The 20,205-nt window shown below is 36.9% G+C and overlaps 1 protein-coding gene across 1 annotated transcript; it reads left to right on the top strand.

Annotated features, from left to right (window-relative positions):
• Positions 1-9,462: 9,462 nt before the first annotated feature.
• tmem258 (transmembrane protein 258) lies at positions 9,463-16,232 on the top strand. The gene is made up of 4 exons (XM_056452411.1): positions 9,463-9,551; positions 10,296-10,405; positions 13,375-13,503; positions 16,059-16,232. The coding sequence occupies exons 1-3, from the start codon at positions 9,549-9,551 to the stop codon at positions 13,499-13,501; spliced, it is 240 nt and encodes a 79-aa protein (XP_056308386.1). The 5' UTR covers positions 9,463-9,548; the 3' UTR covers positions 13,502-13,503; positions 16,059-16,232.
• Positions 16,233-20,205: the final 3,973 nt, after the last annotated feature.

Genomic DNA, 20,205 nt, shown 5'->3' on the forward strand with positions numbered 1-20,205 from the left:
GAAAGTGTGAAGATGTTTTTCAGACTGGCAGAGAAAGCTGTGCTGTTACAGGTATTAGATTTGTTTCCTTTCCACCCTCTCCTTTTCAGTTTAGTTTATGCATATTTCATAATTTGCTTATCATATCATATATTATAATCAGTATTTGATGTCAGTGGCCAGTCCCCTGGAGCAGAGGGCCTATTGACCACCTCTGTACACACTGCTCTCTGTTTTAGCAAAGGCTTTCCTCTCCACACCAGCCATCTCAGTCCCCAGAGGGTTTTTTTTCAGCAGGAGACACTGTAAATGTGCAAAGACCTCAGCTTATGCTAGAAAACGGAGATATTCTGATATTTATTTATTTTTTAAAGTCAAATCCCAGCACAGTCAGTTTGTTTATTTGTATTAAAGAGCCTTCTTTAATTTGTATTGTTCATTTTGGATTTAAATGTGTAATTTAGCTGCACAGTCAACGTTTTAGTTTGATTATATCAAAGAGTCTTCTTTATAGTTTGTATTACTCACTTTTTTATTAGGATTTTGTTTAAAATCCCAATTTAGTTATTGCAGAAAAGATTTGATTTTGTAAAAAAAAATGTGCAGCATTAGAAAAAGGCTCTTGTTCACTTTAAATGTCTCAAATATTTTAGTTTAAAAAAAATTGTGACTAAATCGTGAGATCAGTATCGTGAATCGCGAGCCAGGTGAATCGTTACATCCCTAGTTGTTAGAGAGGCTGACTGTAGTACTGGTAACCTAGCAACCAAAGCAACCAACAGAAAACAAGGCATGCTTTCTTCCAGGATCACTTAGCATTAAGCTAGCTTAATTACGTATTACTGCGTATAAACACACACACGCAGATTTACATATTAAATAAGCATAAATCAGTAGCCGGGTTTCCATCCTAACGTTAAGCTAATTATTTCAAAGTTTGCAAAAAACAAAACAATTGTGACCCAAGTGCGTTTCCATCTACTTGTTAGAGCAGCTGACTGTAGTATTGGTAACCTAGCAACCAACAGTAAACAAGCCAAACTTTCTTCCGAGATCACTTAACATTAAGCTTAATGACGCATTACTGCTTATGAACACAAATACACACACACACACACACACACACACACCCACACACACACACACATACACAAATTAAATATAAACAGGTATCAGTAGCCAGGTTTCCATCCTAACGTTAAGCTACTTATTTTAAAGTTCGCAAACAAAACAAATGGGACTTAAGTGCGTTTCCGTCCACTTGTTAGAGCCGCTGAATGTAGTATTGTAACCTAGCAACCAACAGTAAACAAGGCAGACTTTCTACCAGGTTTATTTAGCATTAAGCTTAATGACGCATTACTGCTTACAAACAAACTCGCACACATACACACACACACACAAATTTACATATTAAATATACACAGGTATCAGTATCCGGGTTTCCAGCCTAACGTCAAGCTAATTATTTGTCAAAAGTTCATCAAAGTTCGCTAAAACAAACAACAAATGTGACTTAGCATTGCTTCCATCTGACTGTAGTATACGTAACCTACAGTAGCAACCAACAGTGATTAAGGCAAGCATAATGGAGACAGCTAATTGGTCAATTTGGTGTCGATATGTCAAAATTTATTCAGCAAATCTGTTTTCATCTCCAGTTATTTACATGAACCCTTTTTCGTACAAGTCCATGATGAACTCAAGTGTAAAAAATATATATAATTTGCGAATTAACAACATCTTGTCATTTCCACCATTCGTTTCTCATGTGAGACTTTAAAATGCGCATTAACACAGGCTGATAGAAACTCAGTTAAGTCTGCAGGCCTTTCTTAAAGCTTAAATCTGCAAACTCGACTGTTACGTCACAAAATGTGTTTAAAATTCTTGACACAAACTCAAAAAGACCCATTTTTGTCTAAAAATTGTTTGGTTTTTCCTACTGTGAATGGTTTATATCTGCACATTTTATTTGAACGAAATCACTGCACGTTATTCATACTTTCTTTACACATGCGCTTGTTAGTGACACCTGTGGCTATTTAGTGAACTGCAGCTGTCAAGTTTATTATGCACTCATGCGATTCAAGGCCTCGATATACTCTCGGAGAAGCTCGTTTTCATTCTTTAATTAGAATGGAAAGTTGGAAATACCTTCGCATTGATGAGTATGTAAATACAGGATGCACTCTTAATTCTTAACTCTTTTACTACCAGTGTTTTTTTTAAGTTGCCAGACAGCATTTTTGATGATCACCTTAATTTGACAGCCCTAAGATTTTTTGTTATGAATATATGAAGAACACAATTATAATGCCTTATGACGATAATGCTTATGATAGATTTATGACAAGTTACGTTGTCTTGGTAATGTCAAGTAGTCATGACAAAGACAAAAGCAGGTTGTGATGTATTTATGTCAAGTTGTCATGACAAAATGTCATCTTTGCATTTAAAACGTTATAACTGCATGAATGACACTTAATGACAGTTGTTATAAGCATGCATAAATTCTCTTCACATTCATGACGTGCGTTAGGTCATGATTATAAAGGGTTTAATGACAGTCTTATGAACACCCTTCAAGGTATCAAAAAGTCGTTCTGAAAGTGATCCTAATCATATTGTTGCTGTGTATCTTTATCGTTATAGTTGTGCCGTGAACTTTGCTGTTCTTTACCACTGAGAGATTTTTAGAGCGATATCTTTGTTTATCGTTATCATGCTCCATGTAAACGAGCCTAATGTTCCGAGAACATTCCAAAAGAACCCCGTAATGTATAAAAAAAGATACAATGTAACGTTTCCTTACGGTGTTCACATGAACAACTTTTTCCAACATTCTTGAAACATTCAGAAATAACGTTTTTGTTACGTATGGGAATGTTTTGCTGACGTTCCTGTTATGGAGCTTAAAATATGCCAAAACAATCTGAATTGTTCATTTGAATGATTAACAATTGTAATTTAATAGAACTGAATATTATATGCCTTAAAATGTGTTTTGAAGACTTGAATATTGAATTTTTTATTAACGTATGTTCAAACTTCAGATTTTTTTTGTTCTGAATTCAAAGACTGCAGAAAACCAGTTTGGACAAAAACAGTTTCAGGTTTCATTCATTCATTTTTCCTTCAAGGGGCGTCACGGTGGCGCAGTGGGTAGCACGATCGCCTCACAGCAAGAAGGTCGCTGGTTCGAGCCCCGGCTGGGTCAGTTGGCATTTCTATGTGGAGTTTGCATGTTCTCCTCGTGTTGGTGTGGGTTTCCTCCGTGTGCTCCGGTTTCCCCCACAGTCCAAACACATGCGCTATAGGGACTGAACTAAATTGGCTGTAGTGTATGTGTGTGAATGCAAGAGTGTTTGGGTGTTTCCCAGTGTTGGGTTGCGGCTGGAAGGGCATCTGCTGTGAAAAACATATGCTGGATAAGTTGGCGGTTCATTCTGCTGTGGCGACCCCTGATTAATAAAGGTACTAAGCCAAAAAGAACATGAATGAATTAATTATTTTTCGGCTCAGTCCCTTTATTAATCAGGGATCGCCACAGTGGAATGAACCGCCAACTTATCCGGCATATGTTTTACACAGCAGATGCACTTCCAGCCGCAACCCAGTACTGGGAAACATCCATACACACTCCTTCACATACATATATACACAAAGGCCAATTTAGTTTATTCAACTCATCTAAACCCAGAGGAAACCCACATTGACAGCGGAAGAGCATACAAACTCCACACAAAAATGGCACCTGGCCCAGCCGGGACTCGAACCAGCGACCTTCTTGCTGTGAGGTGACGGTACTAACCACTGAGTCACTGTGTCGCCCCGGTGATCAACATAATATTCAGGCATATAATATTCCGTTTTATTAAATTACAATTGTTAAAAATTAAAATGAACTATTTAAATTCAGATTGTTTTGGCATATTTGACGCTCCATATTCCCGAATATATTCTCATCAGCTGGGCCTGAGGGTGAGAATCTCTTCAAACACTTAACGCGATTACATTCGTTGAGCTTAGAGAACATTCCAATGGTTTCCTGCTATAGCTACGCATTTACAGGCTTTACGCAACTCTCTTAATTAAAGACCAACTGTATATAGGTCTTATTACTTTGACTGTTTTTACACTGGAAATGGCTTTAACTGCACCAGCCCATCATGAATGGATTATTTACCTCACGTTGTCTTCCTGAAAGTGCCGAGAAACACTAATTCAGCAAGAATAAACATGCAGCCTCATTTCTGCGGTCACATCCACTGGAGAGACACCTTTAAAGGGACAGTTCACCTAAAGAAAAATAAAATGGTCATTTCTTCTCCACTAGGCCAGGGGTGTCCAAAGTCGGTCCTGGAGGGCCGGTGTCCTGCTGACTTTAGCTCCAACTTGCTTCAACACACCTCTCTGGAAGTTTCTAGTATATCTAGTAAGAGCTTGATTAGCTGGTTCAGGTGTGTTTGATTAGGGTTGGAGCTAAATTCTCTAGGACACTGGCCCCCCAGGACCGAGTGTGGACACCCCTGCACTAGGCCATCCAGGGGAACTATTTATCAGTATGTTATTGAAGATGTTTAACTTTCTTATATTCAAACACATTGACCGGTCCAAGAAGTATTTACACAAACATTCACAATAAAAATCATTTTCTTTTCAGCTTAGTGCCTTTATTAATCCGGGGTCGCCACAGCGGAATGAACCGCCAACTTATCCAGCACGTTTTACACAGCGGATGCCCTTCCAGCAATCTGATTTTCTCCAGTTCTAAATGTTTCATTACATCCCTCATTCGTTCATTTTCCTTCAGCTTAGTCTCTATTTCAGGGGTTGCCACAGTGGAACGAACCACCAATTATTCCGGCATATGTTTTACGTAGCAGATGCCCTCCAGCTGCAACCCAGTATTGGGAAACATCCATACACACTCATTCACACACACACATTCACACACTACAGTCAATTTAATGTATTCAATTCCCCTATAGTGCATGTGTTTAGACTGTGGGGGAAACTGGAGCACCCGGAGGAAACCCACGTCAACACAGGGAGAACATGCAAACTCCACACACAAATGCCTACTGACTCAGCTCGAACCAGTAACATTCTTGCTGTGATGCCACTGTGCCGCCAACTACATCCCTCATTAGATGTACATTATTGAAGATTTTTAGACGCAACTGTGGCCCTTTATGATTTATAAAATACACATCAATGCAAATACTAATGCCATTTTGACAGTCAAACAACACAGAGGTGAAGCTAAATTAAAAATCTGGACTTCTGGTGATACCTTGAGGTCTTATAAAGCAAAATGATCAAGAAACTGAAGATTATCCGCAACATTTTTACATCAAATCCCGATGGCATCAGTGTATCATCATTTTCTTTTGTCTGTATGTGTTTTTTTGGACTTTAAAAGTGCTTTTAGCTGTTAATTTAGCCTTAAAACTCTAAAAGAGCCCAGTTTCAGATAAAAATCTTCATTTAAATATTTATCAAAGCTTGTTTGGATGGCCTGAGAGTGAGGAAATGAAGATTTTTTTTTTTTTGAGGTGAACTGTCCCTTTAAGAAACTCATATATAGTATGCAGTTTACAAAAAAACATCTCTGTATACACTACCTGACAAAAGTCTTGTGGATCCCAGCTGTAAGAGCAACAAATAATAACTTGACTTCTAGTTGATCATTTGGAAAAGTGTCAGAAGGTTGATTTTTCTGATGGATCATCTGTTGAGCTGCATCACAATCATCACCAATACTGCAAAAGACCGACTGGAACCAGCATGGAGCCAAAATTCTCTCAGAAATCAGTCAAGTTTGGTGAAGGAAAAATCATGGTTTGGGGTTACATTAAGTATGGAGGCGTGCGAGAGATCTGCAGAGTGGATGGCAACATCAACAGCCTGAGGGATCAAGACATTTGTGCTGCCCATTACATTACAAACCACAGGAATGGGCAAATTCTCCAGCAGGATAGCGCTCCTTCTCATACTTCAGCCTCCACATCAAAGCTCCTGAAAGCAAAGAAGGTGCTCCAGGATTGGCCAGCCCAGTCACCAGACATGAACATTATTGAGCATGTCTGGGGTAAGATGAAGGAGGCGACATTGAAGATAAACACAAAGAATCTTGATGAACTCTGGGAGTCCTGCAAGAACGCTTTCTTTGCCATTCCAGATGACTTTATTAATCAGTGATTTGAGTCATTGCAGAGATGTATGGATGCAGTCCTCCAAGCTCATGATGGAGTCAGACACAATATTCATTCTGTTTCCACTGCAGCATCACTTTATATTCTATACTGGACATTATTTGTGTTCAGTGACAAGACTTTTGTCTAAGCAAAGTCAGACCTTACTGTCCTAATGAATCATTAATAATCAAGGCCTGATCATATTTTATTTTGGTCAAATAAGTGTAATCTAGAGGCCTTTGCCTTTCATATAAGACACTTCTGACACCAAATGATCAACTAGAAGTTATTATTTGTTGTTCCTAAATGTTGGATAGGCGACAGGACTTTTGTCAGGTAGTGCATGTGTATATCAAATCATCTCAAGAAAGATTTAAAAGAGGAACCATTAATAAAATCAGCTTCTTGGTTTTGAGGTCACTGGATTTCTCTGTAAAACTGGATAAAACTCACACTGGAATAAAAACAAACACTGGATCATTATTATTATTATTATTGCCGCTTTTTTAAAAGAACGACACTCGTTAATTATCAGGAAACGCTTCATTGACTTTGATACTTGTGTTACTTTAATCTTTCTTTTACACTGTATTATATTGTTTAATGAATGCATTGTACTTGCGATGCACTGTAATTTGCGTAAGGCGTAACCAATGATCGTGTCCTAAATATGCAGAATTTTCATCTATAGTTTTATCAGAACGACAATGTGCCAAATTTACAGCGTTACTAAAACAAACTGCATTCAAACACCATGTTTTGATCACATTTGTTTCGTGGTGTGAAAATATTTCCCTCATTTGGGGTCTTCGTTTCTCATCCTCGTACTCATCGTTCACATTTTAAAGCAATAAGCAAAGCCATGTCGTTTCAGATCATACGTGATCATGCTAAAAACTGTGAAGAGAAACAGGAAAGTGTTGACTAAAATAAATAAGATCAAATGTTGTGCAGTAAATTCTCCAACATTACACACTAATGAAGGATCTGGAGAAATCTAATCGATGGTCATTTATGTTGACAAAATCATTGGGATTATGGTGAATAAAGCAGCCTGTTGTGGGAGCACTTCCAGACTATGCACTGTAAATATTCCTCTCTGATGTTTCTGAGCGCTAAAACTGTTGAAATACTGTGTAATATATGAAAGCTCTTTTAAAATGTTCCGTTTGCTGTTATTATACCTGCTTTTCTTCATTATGTACGGTTATATCCTTTGTTTCTCCTCATGAAATTAGCTTTTTTGTAACATTTTAACACATCTATGAATTGTTTGTTCTTTGTTAATCATAACATGTCTGATTTTTATTATTTTTAAACATTTATATTCAACAACAATTGTGTAAAACGACACACACATACACCACCACCACCACTGAAACAAGACAGAACTGTGTATCTGTATGGCTCAAAGCCTGTGTAAGGTCTAATGGTCGATCCACGCTTCAGTTTGTCCGTCTCCAGAACATTTTCTCTGCTTTCTGAAAGCCTCTGTTGTATAATTGACATGTAATCACTGTTTTAGTTTGCTTAATTTGTCTCGCTCTTCTTCATGTGTTTTACTGATGTCATAATAAAAGTGCATACAAGCATGATGCAAACATTAAATAAATATTTTTTCTGGATACTAAATTTAAATTCTTGTGTGTGTAAAGATCTGTCTGTCTATCTATCTATCTATCTGTCTATCTATCTATCTATCTATCTATCTATCTATCTATCTATCTATCTGTCTATCTATCTATCTATCTATCTATCTATCTATCTATCTATCTATCTGTCTATCTATCTACCTCTATCTATCTATCTATCTATCTATCTATCTATCTATCTATCTATCTGTCTATCTATCTATCTATCTATCTATCTATCTATCTATCTATCTATCTATCTACCTCTATCTATCTATCCATTTTTCAATATATATCTATCCATCCATCCATCCATCAATCTATCAATCTTTTAATCTATCTATCTATCCATTTTTTTATCCATCCATCCATCCATCCATCCATCTATCTATCCATTTTTAATCTATCTATCTATCCATTTTTTTATCCATCCATCCATCCATCTATCTATCCATTTTTAATCTATCTATCTATCCATCCATCTACTGTATCTATCTTTTAATCTATCTATCTATCTATCTATCTATCTATCTATCTATCTATCTATCTATCTATCTATCTATCTATCTATCTATCTATCTATCTATCCATTTTTTAATCCATCTATCCATCCATCTATCTGTCTATCTATCTATCTACATCTATCCATCCATCCATCAATCTATCAATCTTTTAATCTATCTATCTATTCATTTTTTAATCTATCTATCCATCCATCCATCCATCCATCTATCTATCTATCCATCCATCTACTGTATCTATCTTTTAATCTATCTATCCATCTATCTATCTTTTAATCTATCTATCCTTTTTCAAACTATTTTATCTATCCATCCGTCCATCCGTCTATCTATCTATCTATCTATCTATCTATCTATCTATCTATCTATCTATCTATCTATCTATCTATCCATCCATCCATCTATCCATTTTTTAATCTATCTATCCATCCATCCATCTATCTATCTATTTCTTTTAATCTATCTATCTATCCATTTTTATCTATCTATCTATCTGTCTATCTATCTATCCATCCATCCATTTTTTAATCTATCCATCTATCCATCCATCTATCTGTTTATCTATCTATCTATCTATCTATCTATACATCCATCCATCTATCTATCTATACACCCATCCATCCATCTATCTATCTATCCATTTTTTAATCTATCTATCCATCCATCCATCTATCTATCTATTTCTTTTAATCTATCTATCTATCTATCTATCTATCTATCTATCTATCTATCTATCTGTTCAATTCAATAGTTGCTTTATTGGCATGACAAATGTTACAAATGTATTGCCAAAAAGTTTACATAAAAAAGTAAAATAAAAGTATACATATATAATAAAAAAATTGTAAACACAATAAATAGTAATGATAATTAAATGTAATATCAACAATACATCAAATTATTCAATATATCACATCATTATTCAACATATATTATTCATACAAATCAATACAAAAATAATAATAGATCAGAATCTGTATATAAGACTGTATATCTATCAATCTGCCTGTCTATCAGTCTGTATATCAGTTTATCTGTGCATCTATCTATATCTGTCTGTCTACATGTCCGTCAATCCATCTAGCTAACGCGGGAGGACTTTTATTTTGTATTCTGCTGTCAGTCACGCCTCTTTCCGGTTACTCTGCACTTACGTGGCTCATCGTCTGTCTTTTTGTCCCTGTTGGACGTACTGAGTCTTCTGCAGCCACACAATGGTAAATTACTCTTGTTTAACAGCAATTTTTTATATTGCTAAAAAGAGTCGCGAGGTCAGAAATGAGCAGCATCTTTAAACAACACTCCAGTGTTTTCAGTCAGCGCGTTAACACTAAACTGCAGCAACTTCAGCTTTAGCCGTTAGCAGCGGTCTGGGATCTCATCTGACGGGTTTTGCAGCTCAATATATAGTTATACAAGACTTTTAATCATGAATATGCTCCTCAATAAGCTTTCTCTGAATATACAATATATGTCATGCTAACAAAAGGTTTAAACGCAGTTCGCAGTGTTAATGTAAGTTAGCAAGCATGTCTGTTTTATTATTACTCTCCAATCTACCACTATATTTAACGTTTATTAGTATATTTGTTCAGCAATGTTAATATATATTGTTACTATTAATATCCGATATTATAAGATAATATAATCAAGCAGAAAGGTTAATCCAATAAGCATGTCTGTTTTATTACTGCTCTCAAATCTATAAATATAACGTTTATTAATATATATTGTTCACCAATGTGTATTAATGTTAAATATATCCGTGTTAATAACAGTAATATCAGTATTAGAAGATAATTATAATGAAGTTTGACTCACCTGTGCTGCTGCTGCTGCTTCTCGTCAGTGGTTTTATCTCTGATTTGTGTCCTCTTTTTGCTCTGCTTCTCGTCAGGTTTGCTGTGGTTTTATCTTTGATTTATGTCCTCTTTGAGTTAAATGTCCGCTTTTCTGTGCAGGAGTTGGACGCCATGACCCGATACACGAGCCCGGTGAACCCGGCGGTTTTCCCGCACCTCACCGTGGTTCTGCTCGCCATCGCCATGTTCTTCACAGCCTGGTTCTTTGTGTATCCTTCACTGATATTTACTGTGTGACTAAACTATACATGGCTGCTTAAAAAAACAAACTCATTAAGCTTTGAAACCTTTTATTGTGTCTAATCAGTGTTTCAGAGAGCGTATCAAATTTGCAGGGTCACGTGATTTCATTAAAACGTACACCGCTAATCGTGTTTTGTTTTTTGTTCATTCGCATTGCTAGCTTTGTGGTGGACAATTCATCTGTGCATGTCATTAAGAAAAAAAAGTTTGCCCTTGTAATCTTTAATTAAAGGTCCCGTGAGTCGGGGTTCATTCTTCAACTGGCTGGCAGGAGCCGCCAGTGGCGGGTCACGTGACCCGGGAGTGGCTGGTGGCAGCCGCCAGTGTCTAACTGCTGGGTCATGTGACCTGCCAGTGGCGGGTTAGTTGCAGTTGCGTCTGGTGTATCCTTTGTCGCTTTTTCTTCCTCTGCATTTATTGACTTGTTATCATTATGAGAATAATTTTATAAAGTGTTTTTTCATAGGGTATTCTTTAGGGTCTATATGTTTCCGTCACTGACATTTGCAGCAATGTTTCCTCAAAGAAGGTCTTCAAATACTGACCGGTGGGTTTGCAAAACTCTCACTGCATCAGCACGCAGGGAGTACCGAGCGAGTAATCAGCTTCAGTCAGCAGACAGCGAGCTCAGAGTTTACTGCGTTTGCTTTAACTGTCTCTGCACTTTATACATTGATTTACTATCATGAATATAATCTTCTGGACCTTTTCTATTACAAATTGTGTATATTATTCAGCTTAATTCCAGATACGGTCCTCAACCAGCCGAGATTACCACTGGCTGGTCATGCCTCCCCCAGCAGCTCTGTAAGAGTTCAGTAAAGTTAGCAACAGATTCGCATTTTCCGGATCAATAACTCATTACTGAAACACTGTTCCTACACACATAGCACCTCTTTTTAACCGTCGCAATGTATACAATCACCTACAACCTTATTTTTTCAAAAAATGATCTTTCCTACGCGCTGGACGCTTTATATTGATCTCTATGCACAGGCGGTGAAGAAGAGACCGATCCTTAGGGACCATCTACAAAGAGCAAAACGCGAAAAACACTACAAAAACTGTCAATAACTTCCCTCTTATTGCTGGAAAGATGGCACTGTACATCAGTTATAAACGTCTACACCTACCCCAACCCTAAACCCAACCATCACAGTTATTAACGTCTACACCTACCCCAATCCTAAACCCAACCATCACAGTTATTAACGTCTACACCTACCCCAACCCTAAACCCAACCATCACAGTTATTAATGTCTACACCTACCCCAACCCTAAACCCAACCATCACAGTTATTAACGTCTACACCTACCCCAATCCTAAACCCAACCATCACAGTTATTAACGTCTACACCTACCCCAACCCTAAACCCAACCATCACAGTTATTAATGTCTACACCTACCCCAACCCTAAACCTAACCATCACAGTTATTAATGTCTACACCTACCCCAACCCTAAACCCAACCATCACAGTTATTAACGTCTACACCTACCCCAACCCTAAACCCAACCATCACAGTTATTAATGTCTACACCTACCCCAACCCTAAACCCAACCATCACAGTTATTAACGTCTACACCTACCCCAACCCTAAACCCAACCATCACAGTTATTAACGTCTACACCTACCCCAACCCTAAACCCAACCATCAGTTATTAACGTCTACACCTACCCCAACCCTAAACCCAACCATCACAGTTATAAACGTCTACACCTACCCTAAACCTAACCATCACAGTTATTAACGTCTACACATTCCCCAACCCTATACCCAACCATCACAGTTAATAACGTCTACGCCTATCCCAACCTTAAACCTAACCATCGCAGTTACTAATGTCTACACCTACCCCAACCCTAAACCCAACCATCAGTTATTAATGTCTACACCTACCCTAACCCCAACCATCACAGTTATAAACATCTACCCCAACCCTAAACCTAACCATCACAGTTATTAACGTCTACACATTCCCCAACCTTAAACCCAACCATCACAGTTATTAACGTCTACACCTACCCCTAACCCCAACCATCACAGTTATTAACGTCTACACCTACCCCTAACCCCAACCATCACAGTTATTAACGTCTACACCTACCGTAACCCCAACCATCACAGTTATAAATGTCTACACCTACCCCAACCCTATACCCAACCATCACAGTTAATAACGTCTACGCCTATCCCAACCTTAAACCTAACCATCGCAGTTTACAACCCAACCATCACAGTTATTAATGTCTACACCTACCCCAACCCTAAACCCAACCATCACAGTTATTAATGTCTACACCTACCCCAACCCTAAACCCAACCATCACAGTTATTTATGTCTACACCTACCCCAACCTTAAACCTAACCATCGCAGTTATTAACGTCTACACATTTCCCAACCCTAAACCCAACCATCACAGTTATTAACGTCTACACCCAACCATCACAGTTAATAAAGTACAGCCGCGAGTTGCGGACGCTTTCATACTTGACGTGCTCGGCATTGTACTGTTATTTGCAACCACAGGGGGCGACGCAGAGTAGGCTAACTTTCATGACAAAACAGATGAGGTCCACCATCAGTGGGATCTCGATAACTTCAAGTTACGCCTCTAACTTACTACAAGTTACGGCCCTTCATGTTACACCCCCGTCTTGCAGTCCGCAGACAAATACACTTGTCTCCTGACCTGCCGCTTCACTCGATCCAACAGCAGGTGGCATTGTCTGAGAAAATGATTGGTCTGACGTGCTGGCGTGAGCGTGCAGGTCTGAGCATGCAGTTGGGTCTCCGGGCCTGCAGCTTCACCCCTCTCTTCTCATTTGAGCTCAACCGCACTTATCCATTGGTGTAACTGTTTCGAAGAGCTTAATTTCGTCCCTTCTGCAAGCTGGAGTGTATTTGCGTTCTTGACTGTGGCTCAGATATGAAGTGACCTCCACCAAGTACACGAGAGACGTCTATAAGGAGCTGCTCATCGCTCTGGTGGCGTCGCTCTTTATGGGCTTCGGCGTGCTCTTCTTATTACTATGGGTCGGCATTTACGTCTGATAGTGAGTACTCTCTTATTTCGGATGAAGTATTAAAGTCTGCTGTTTTGCTAGTGCAGGTGAACAGTCTGCAAGTTTTATATTTTTATTTAAATAGCTGGCTATTTGCTTCTGCTATGACAGTCCCTCTCTGAAGGCGTCAGTTTGATTAATTGGGTGAAATGTTTAGCCACGCCCTCCAACTTGTGAGTGAAAGATGATCGCAGCGCAGAAGTAAACACATATACCCCGCCCAACCCCCAGTATTGATTTAATTGATAATTCGCCATCATACTGAAGTCGTTTGTACGTGAACTTTTTTTTTTATTAGCCGTTTTGTTTAATTTTTAATGTTTATTATTTTTTTTATATTTATATTTTAAGCATTTTTAGTATTATGTTTGCTCCAGACACGACACGCATGAATAAATCTTGCGTAAATAGATGCGTGAACGTTTTGAGTTAACTCGATTCATTCACGTGTGAAATTCACTTCACAATAGGGCATATGTCGAACGTCACGTGACCAAACCGGATCCCTGGGTAGAACACTTCCGCTCATCGCCACTTCATATGCGCCATCGGTTTTATTGACAGTAGTGAGTAGTAAGTTCTGTTTTATACGTTATATAATAGGGTATATGCACAACTTTTACGTTCCAGTCAACCCTGGACAGAACACTTTTTCACTCTCCGCTAATATGGCGTTGTTTTATACAAGAAGCCTCCAGGAACTACCAAAGTTAAGCATCACAGAAGTCCACCGGATATGCTCATTATCATCTAAATGTCCGGCCACCAAATTGGACAGGATTTAAATTGTACGCTTCATCATACATAATGGATTATGAAGGTATGTAAGCTAGCGGAATTGAAATGCTGTACAATGTCACTACGTTAACTAGCTAACGCTATAACGTTACTTAGTCTGCCGTATGGATCTACATATTCACATTAACACTTTTGCACCAGTATCAAATAAAGGCAGGTTGACTGGTGATGTCAGCATTAAGGCAACCTCTCACAGGTCTATGAAGGAGTCCGAGACGCCACACAGCCTGAGAGTAACGTTATGGATGGTGTGGAAGTTCTGTTTGTTCAAGTTCAGAAACTTGACAGGTTGCCTTAATGCTGACATCTCCAGTCAACCTGCCTTTATTTGATACTGGTGCAAAAATTCACAAAGTGTTCATGTGAATATGTAGATCCATACGACAGACTAAGTAACGTTATAGCGTTAGCTAGTTAACGTAGTGACATTGTACAGCATTTCAATTTCGCTAGCTTACATACCTTCATAATCCATTATGTATGATGAAGCGTACAATTTAAATCCTGTCCAATTTGGTGGCCGGACATTTAGATGATAATGAGCATATCCGGTGGACATCTGTGATGCTTAACTTTGGTAGTTCCTGGAGGCTTCTTGTATAAAACAACGCCATATTAGCGGAGAGTGAAAAAGTGTTCTGTCCAGGTTGACTGGAACGCAAAAGTTGCGCATATACCCTATTATATAACGTATAAAACACTATTTACTACTCACTACTGTCAATAACAAACCGATGGCGCATATAAACTGGTGATGAGCGGAAGCGTTCTACCCAGGGATCCGGTTTGATCACGTGATGATCGACATATACCCTATAGACGTCAATTCGTGTCATGGGCGGAGCTTATGTCTGCCTGGGGACTTTAGCTTCAGTGGTCAATGGCTAACATGGATTTTATTGAGAGAGTGAGCAACAAGAGCAAGCTCCTGATTGGATAACGCGGTGCGAAAGTCCACTGATGTTCAGATTTTCCAACTCGAGCGATTCGCCCATTAAACACTGAATTTGGACTGCCTAATTCGCTCGATTCGTGCCGCATGATGTCTATCCGCATCTTTGCATTGACTTAACATTTAAATCACTCGCGCTTGACGCTTCATCCGCACCTGGTGTGAACACACCCTTACAGCTTAACTTATGTCATTTAGATGCCAATCCAAACATGTTTTTTATTGACATGCTATTATGGGTTATGAATATTTTGAATTACACGTATTTTCTTGTTCTCTTAAGCTTTGTTGAAATCTTTGTTTTTATTTTCAGTATTTGTTACAGTGATTAAACACAATTATTTTGCGTAGAGGCCAAGGCATCACTGATATTATTTCTGTTTTAAAAACATGAGGATTAGTTTTTATTATTATTATTTTAAACTAAATGAACATATGAAATGTTGTCTTGGCAGTTAGCTGAAAATAATCATCATATTGTACTTAATATTTAAACTTTATAGCAGTTTAATTTTATTTGACGTTGAAGTAGATTTTTTTGTAAACGATGATAACTTTAGTCTGTAAATTCATCAGTTTGTTTGTTTGTTTATATATATATATATATATATATATATATATATATATATATATATATATATATATATATATATATATATATATATATATATATATATATATATATATATATATTAGTATATAATCTTTTAAATGTGAGTAAATTTGACAGACTGAAACCTTTTCCTTTTTCTATCCGTAATAATACCATCTGTTGTGTTGGTTTGTCTCTTTCTAGATTATGGGAATGGGATGTACAGGAAAACATTCCAGGTTGTTCAGACTCATTTTTTTTCCCAGGACTTCAAGCTTTTGTCATGAAAACAGCAGAATACTGGATGGATTTTGCACTGGTGGGATTGTGGGTTAAAATTTCACAAATAAAAGCAGGTTTTGTTATAAAAATCATAAATTATTTGTGGCTTTCATTTGATGCTATTTCCAACTCATACATCAGTTTCCTTATTTAAATGTCTATATTTAGATCTCTTAATCCTATTCACCTCATGTGTAGGTCACTATATAAATAAGTGTCTATTAAATAAAATCAAGTACACTTAAAATTAAATTGTCAACTTCACAGGAATTAAAACTGCTATAATGCAATACAAATGGATTCAGATCATTCTAGATTTTATGTCTATAATTTAATGAAATTGAACTCTTGTCAGATTAGATGCTGAATATATTCATATCGTTCTCAGTCATGCTGTATTTTCATCATTTGCTTGCAGCATTGTCGTAAAGCTTCAATTAAAAACACAAGTTACAGTTTTTTGACTGCAGTCTGGTAGAATAACACTAGTAAGTTCCCACACCCAAACACGAGGTGAGTTGGCCGAGGGTTTGAAAACATAGCATGCTATTTGTGTCCTGCGGGCTGTTTGTGGTGCGTAAAACCTCAATCCAAGCTTAATCTGTCAGATCAGAAAAGGACAGTCTGTCGGTGTGGAGATCGGCACCGTCTCCAGATAAAGCCACAGCAGACACTTCTGACTCTACTCGGCCTCAGAGGGAAAACCACAGAGCTGGAAGAAAACTGCTTTCCGCCACAGAATAAATCAATTCTCATAATTCAGCATAACAGTATATTGTTTCAGCATCAATATCGCAATGTGCATCCGCGATAGTCACATCGCAAGATATGCAATGTTGAGCTACGCTTCTAGATGACCAGAATCCACAGGTCAAAACACATGAGATATGTAGAGACGCTGCAGAATTGAACCATAACAGAGGGAAAGTTTAACATTTTCATGTGTTTTTAAGGCCTATGTGAACATTTTAACACAAAGTTCATACGCATGTTTACTACTAGAACTACGAGACTTCTCCAGAACTTTCAAGTAAATTTTCATGACCTATTGATTCATGTAATGTCTATGTATACATGGCAAATAATAAGAAAACCAATGCACGTTCAAATTTAATACAGCATATCATAAAACACGCAACTATCTATTTAGTTTAAATTTATTTAAATATTTATGTAAAATTGATTTTGATAATGCTTAAACAGCACTAATAACGTGAGAGCACGTTTATGGCCAAGGACAGAAAGTAAAGACAACTAAGCTATATTACAGTTAGAATACAGCTGCAGAATATATCATTTCAGCATCGATATAGCAATGTGTGCATCTGCAATAGTCACGTCGCAGGATATGCAATGTTAAGTTGGGATTAAACTGTATGTAACTATAATCAGAATGAAGTAATTTTCATTCCACCCTTCACTTGTTTCAAACATTCTTTTATTTAAATTAAACACAAAAAGAAGATAATTTAATAACTCCTATAGTGCTAAAACAAGTGAAGTGGGAGTAAATAGTGAGTACATTTTAATCTTTGAGTGAACTGTCCATTTAAGGCCTGTGACTGTGTGAACATTTCAATATTTCAGAGTGTAAAACATCCAGCCACAAGATTTTTATTAATAACTTTAATGAAGATTTAATAATATACAATGAAGACTATGTAGTGTTGATTATTCTGTATCTGTACTATAATAGTGAATACCTGAAAACTATCATTCACTTTTATATTTACTTTATCTATGCTTGTAATTTATTTGTTATATTATTCGAGATTCACTCCCCTACCAAATCCCCCCAATCAATCCAAATAAACCTGTTAAATCATCTAGTGAAATTGTATTCACATCACAGAAATACAAAATATGGTCATGTCAGATTTTTCCCATATCACGCAGCCCTAATTCTAGTATACAGATATTTTTATACTAATTTTTGTATAACTAATTTCCATGACTTTTCCAAAACTTTGCGCGTTTTTGTTTTTCCAAAACTTTGCCAGGCCTGGAAAATACCATGTGAAAATTCCATGACTTTTTTCCAGCTTTTTTTTTTTTTTTTTTTTTTTTTTCATTTTTTTTTTTTTTTATTGGTGTTTAACAAGACAACACATCACTGTATACAATGCAACATAGGAAAAATTACAGTTTGTCTTATTTTTCTTATTTTCCCCACTATCCCCTCAAAATAAAATAAATTTAATTTATGAATTATAAACAAACATATCCTCTAAAGGAAAGTAAACATAATGATAATAAATTAAAAATAAAGGAAATTCTTTTAAAAAAATATTAATGATAAATGAGCAAGTATACGATAAGAGCAAAAAAATAAATAAATAAATAAATAAAAAATTTGAATAAATAAAATAAAAATAAATAAGATCGGAAAAAAAGTTCACATTAAGGAGTCAATATTTTCTCTTTCCAATTATTTACTGTGTATTAGATCTGATATCAACTGAGCAGGGTAAGCCTTTGATATAGTCTAAAACAGGGTTCCAGGTCTTGTAAAAAGATTTGAGAGATCCTGCGAGTAAACATCTTAATTTCTCAAGTTTTATGCAACTAAAGATTTCTCGGATCCACATGTCATGTGATGGAGGAATCACCTGTTTCCATTTGAGAAGAATGGCTCGTCTAGCTAAAAGAGTGGAAAACGCAATAACTTGGCGAGATGCAACAGTCAAGTCAGCTCTCTCTGAAATACCAAAAAGAGCTGTCAAGGGGTTAGGGTCTAGATTTGTGTTAATAGATTTATTCAGTGTGTCAAAAATACTGGACCAGAAATTTTTCAATTGGGGGCAACTCCAGAACATATGAAGATGATTGGCAGGAGACTGCTTACAACGATGACAGGCATCACTTCTATCAGGGAAAAATTTGGCTAATTTGGCATTGGTTGAATGAGCTCTATGGAGCACCTTACACTGCATTAGGCCATGTCTGGCGCATATAGAAGAGGAGTGGACCGTCTTTAAAATATCCTCCCATTGTTCTTCTGTAATATCAACACCAAGGTCATTTTCCCAAGATTCTTTGAGAGAAGCTATAGGATTTTCATTTAGTGTACTTATTAAATTATAAATTGCTGATATTAAATGTTTCTGACCCGTATCTAAACTGAAAAAATAGTCAAGATGGTGTTCAGGAGGGCGGTTAGGAAAGTGGGGAAACAATTTCTTAACAAAGTGTCTGACCTGAAAGAAACGAAACAAATGACTGTTGGGGAGATTGTATTTAGTGGATAGAGATGAAAAAGGTGCGAATACCCCATCTTCATATAAATCCTTAACCTCAACGAGTCCATTAGCTGCCCAAATGCGAAAAGTGTTATCAAAACAAGATGGTGAGAAAAATTTATTGTTCAAGATAGGTGTATGGATAGATGTTTTATGCAAGCCGTAATGCTTTCTGAATTGAACCCAAATTTTAATTGTGTTAATGACAACCAAGTTAGAGGAGATTGCATTGATAATTAATGGAAGCTGGGAGCTAATAACTGAGTACAGAGTGCCTTTTGTTGACACTATCTCTGAGTGAACCCAGGGGGCACAGTTTTCAGTTTGAGGAGGATTCTTCCAGTAGAGAATCTTATTATTATTACAAGCCCAGTAATATTGTTGGAAGTTAGGAAGCGCAAGTCCTCCTTTGGATTTAGGAAGTTGGAGAACTGATTTCTTGAGGCGTGCAGGCTTGTTAACCCAGATAAATGAACGTAAAATACCATCCAAATTAGTAAAAAAAGATTTCTTAATGAAAATTGGAACATGTTGAAAAAGATAAAGAAATTTAGGTAAAATAACCATTTTTACTAAATTAATACGGCCTACAAGGGATAGAGGAAGTGACGACCATTTAGAAAAGTGTGATTTGATTTTATCAACCACTGGTTGAAAATTATTAATAAATAAGTTATTGAATGAGTTGGTAAAGAAAATGCCAAGGTATTTGAACCCACTTGTAGCTATTCTAAAAGGAAAATGTGAATATGAGATCTTACTCGCTTCAGAGTTGACAAAAAATAGTTCACTTTTCTGTAAATTTACTTTATAACCTGAGAGATGACTGA

The sequence above is a fragment of the Danio aesculapii genome, chromosome 25, assembly GCF_903798145.1.
Source record: "Danio aesculapii chromosome 25, fDanAes4.1, whole genome shotgun sequence".
NCBI lineage: Eukaryota > Metazoa > Chordata > Actinopteri > Cypriniformes > Danionidae > Danio > Danio aesculapii.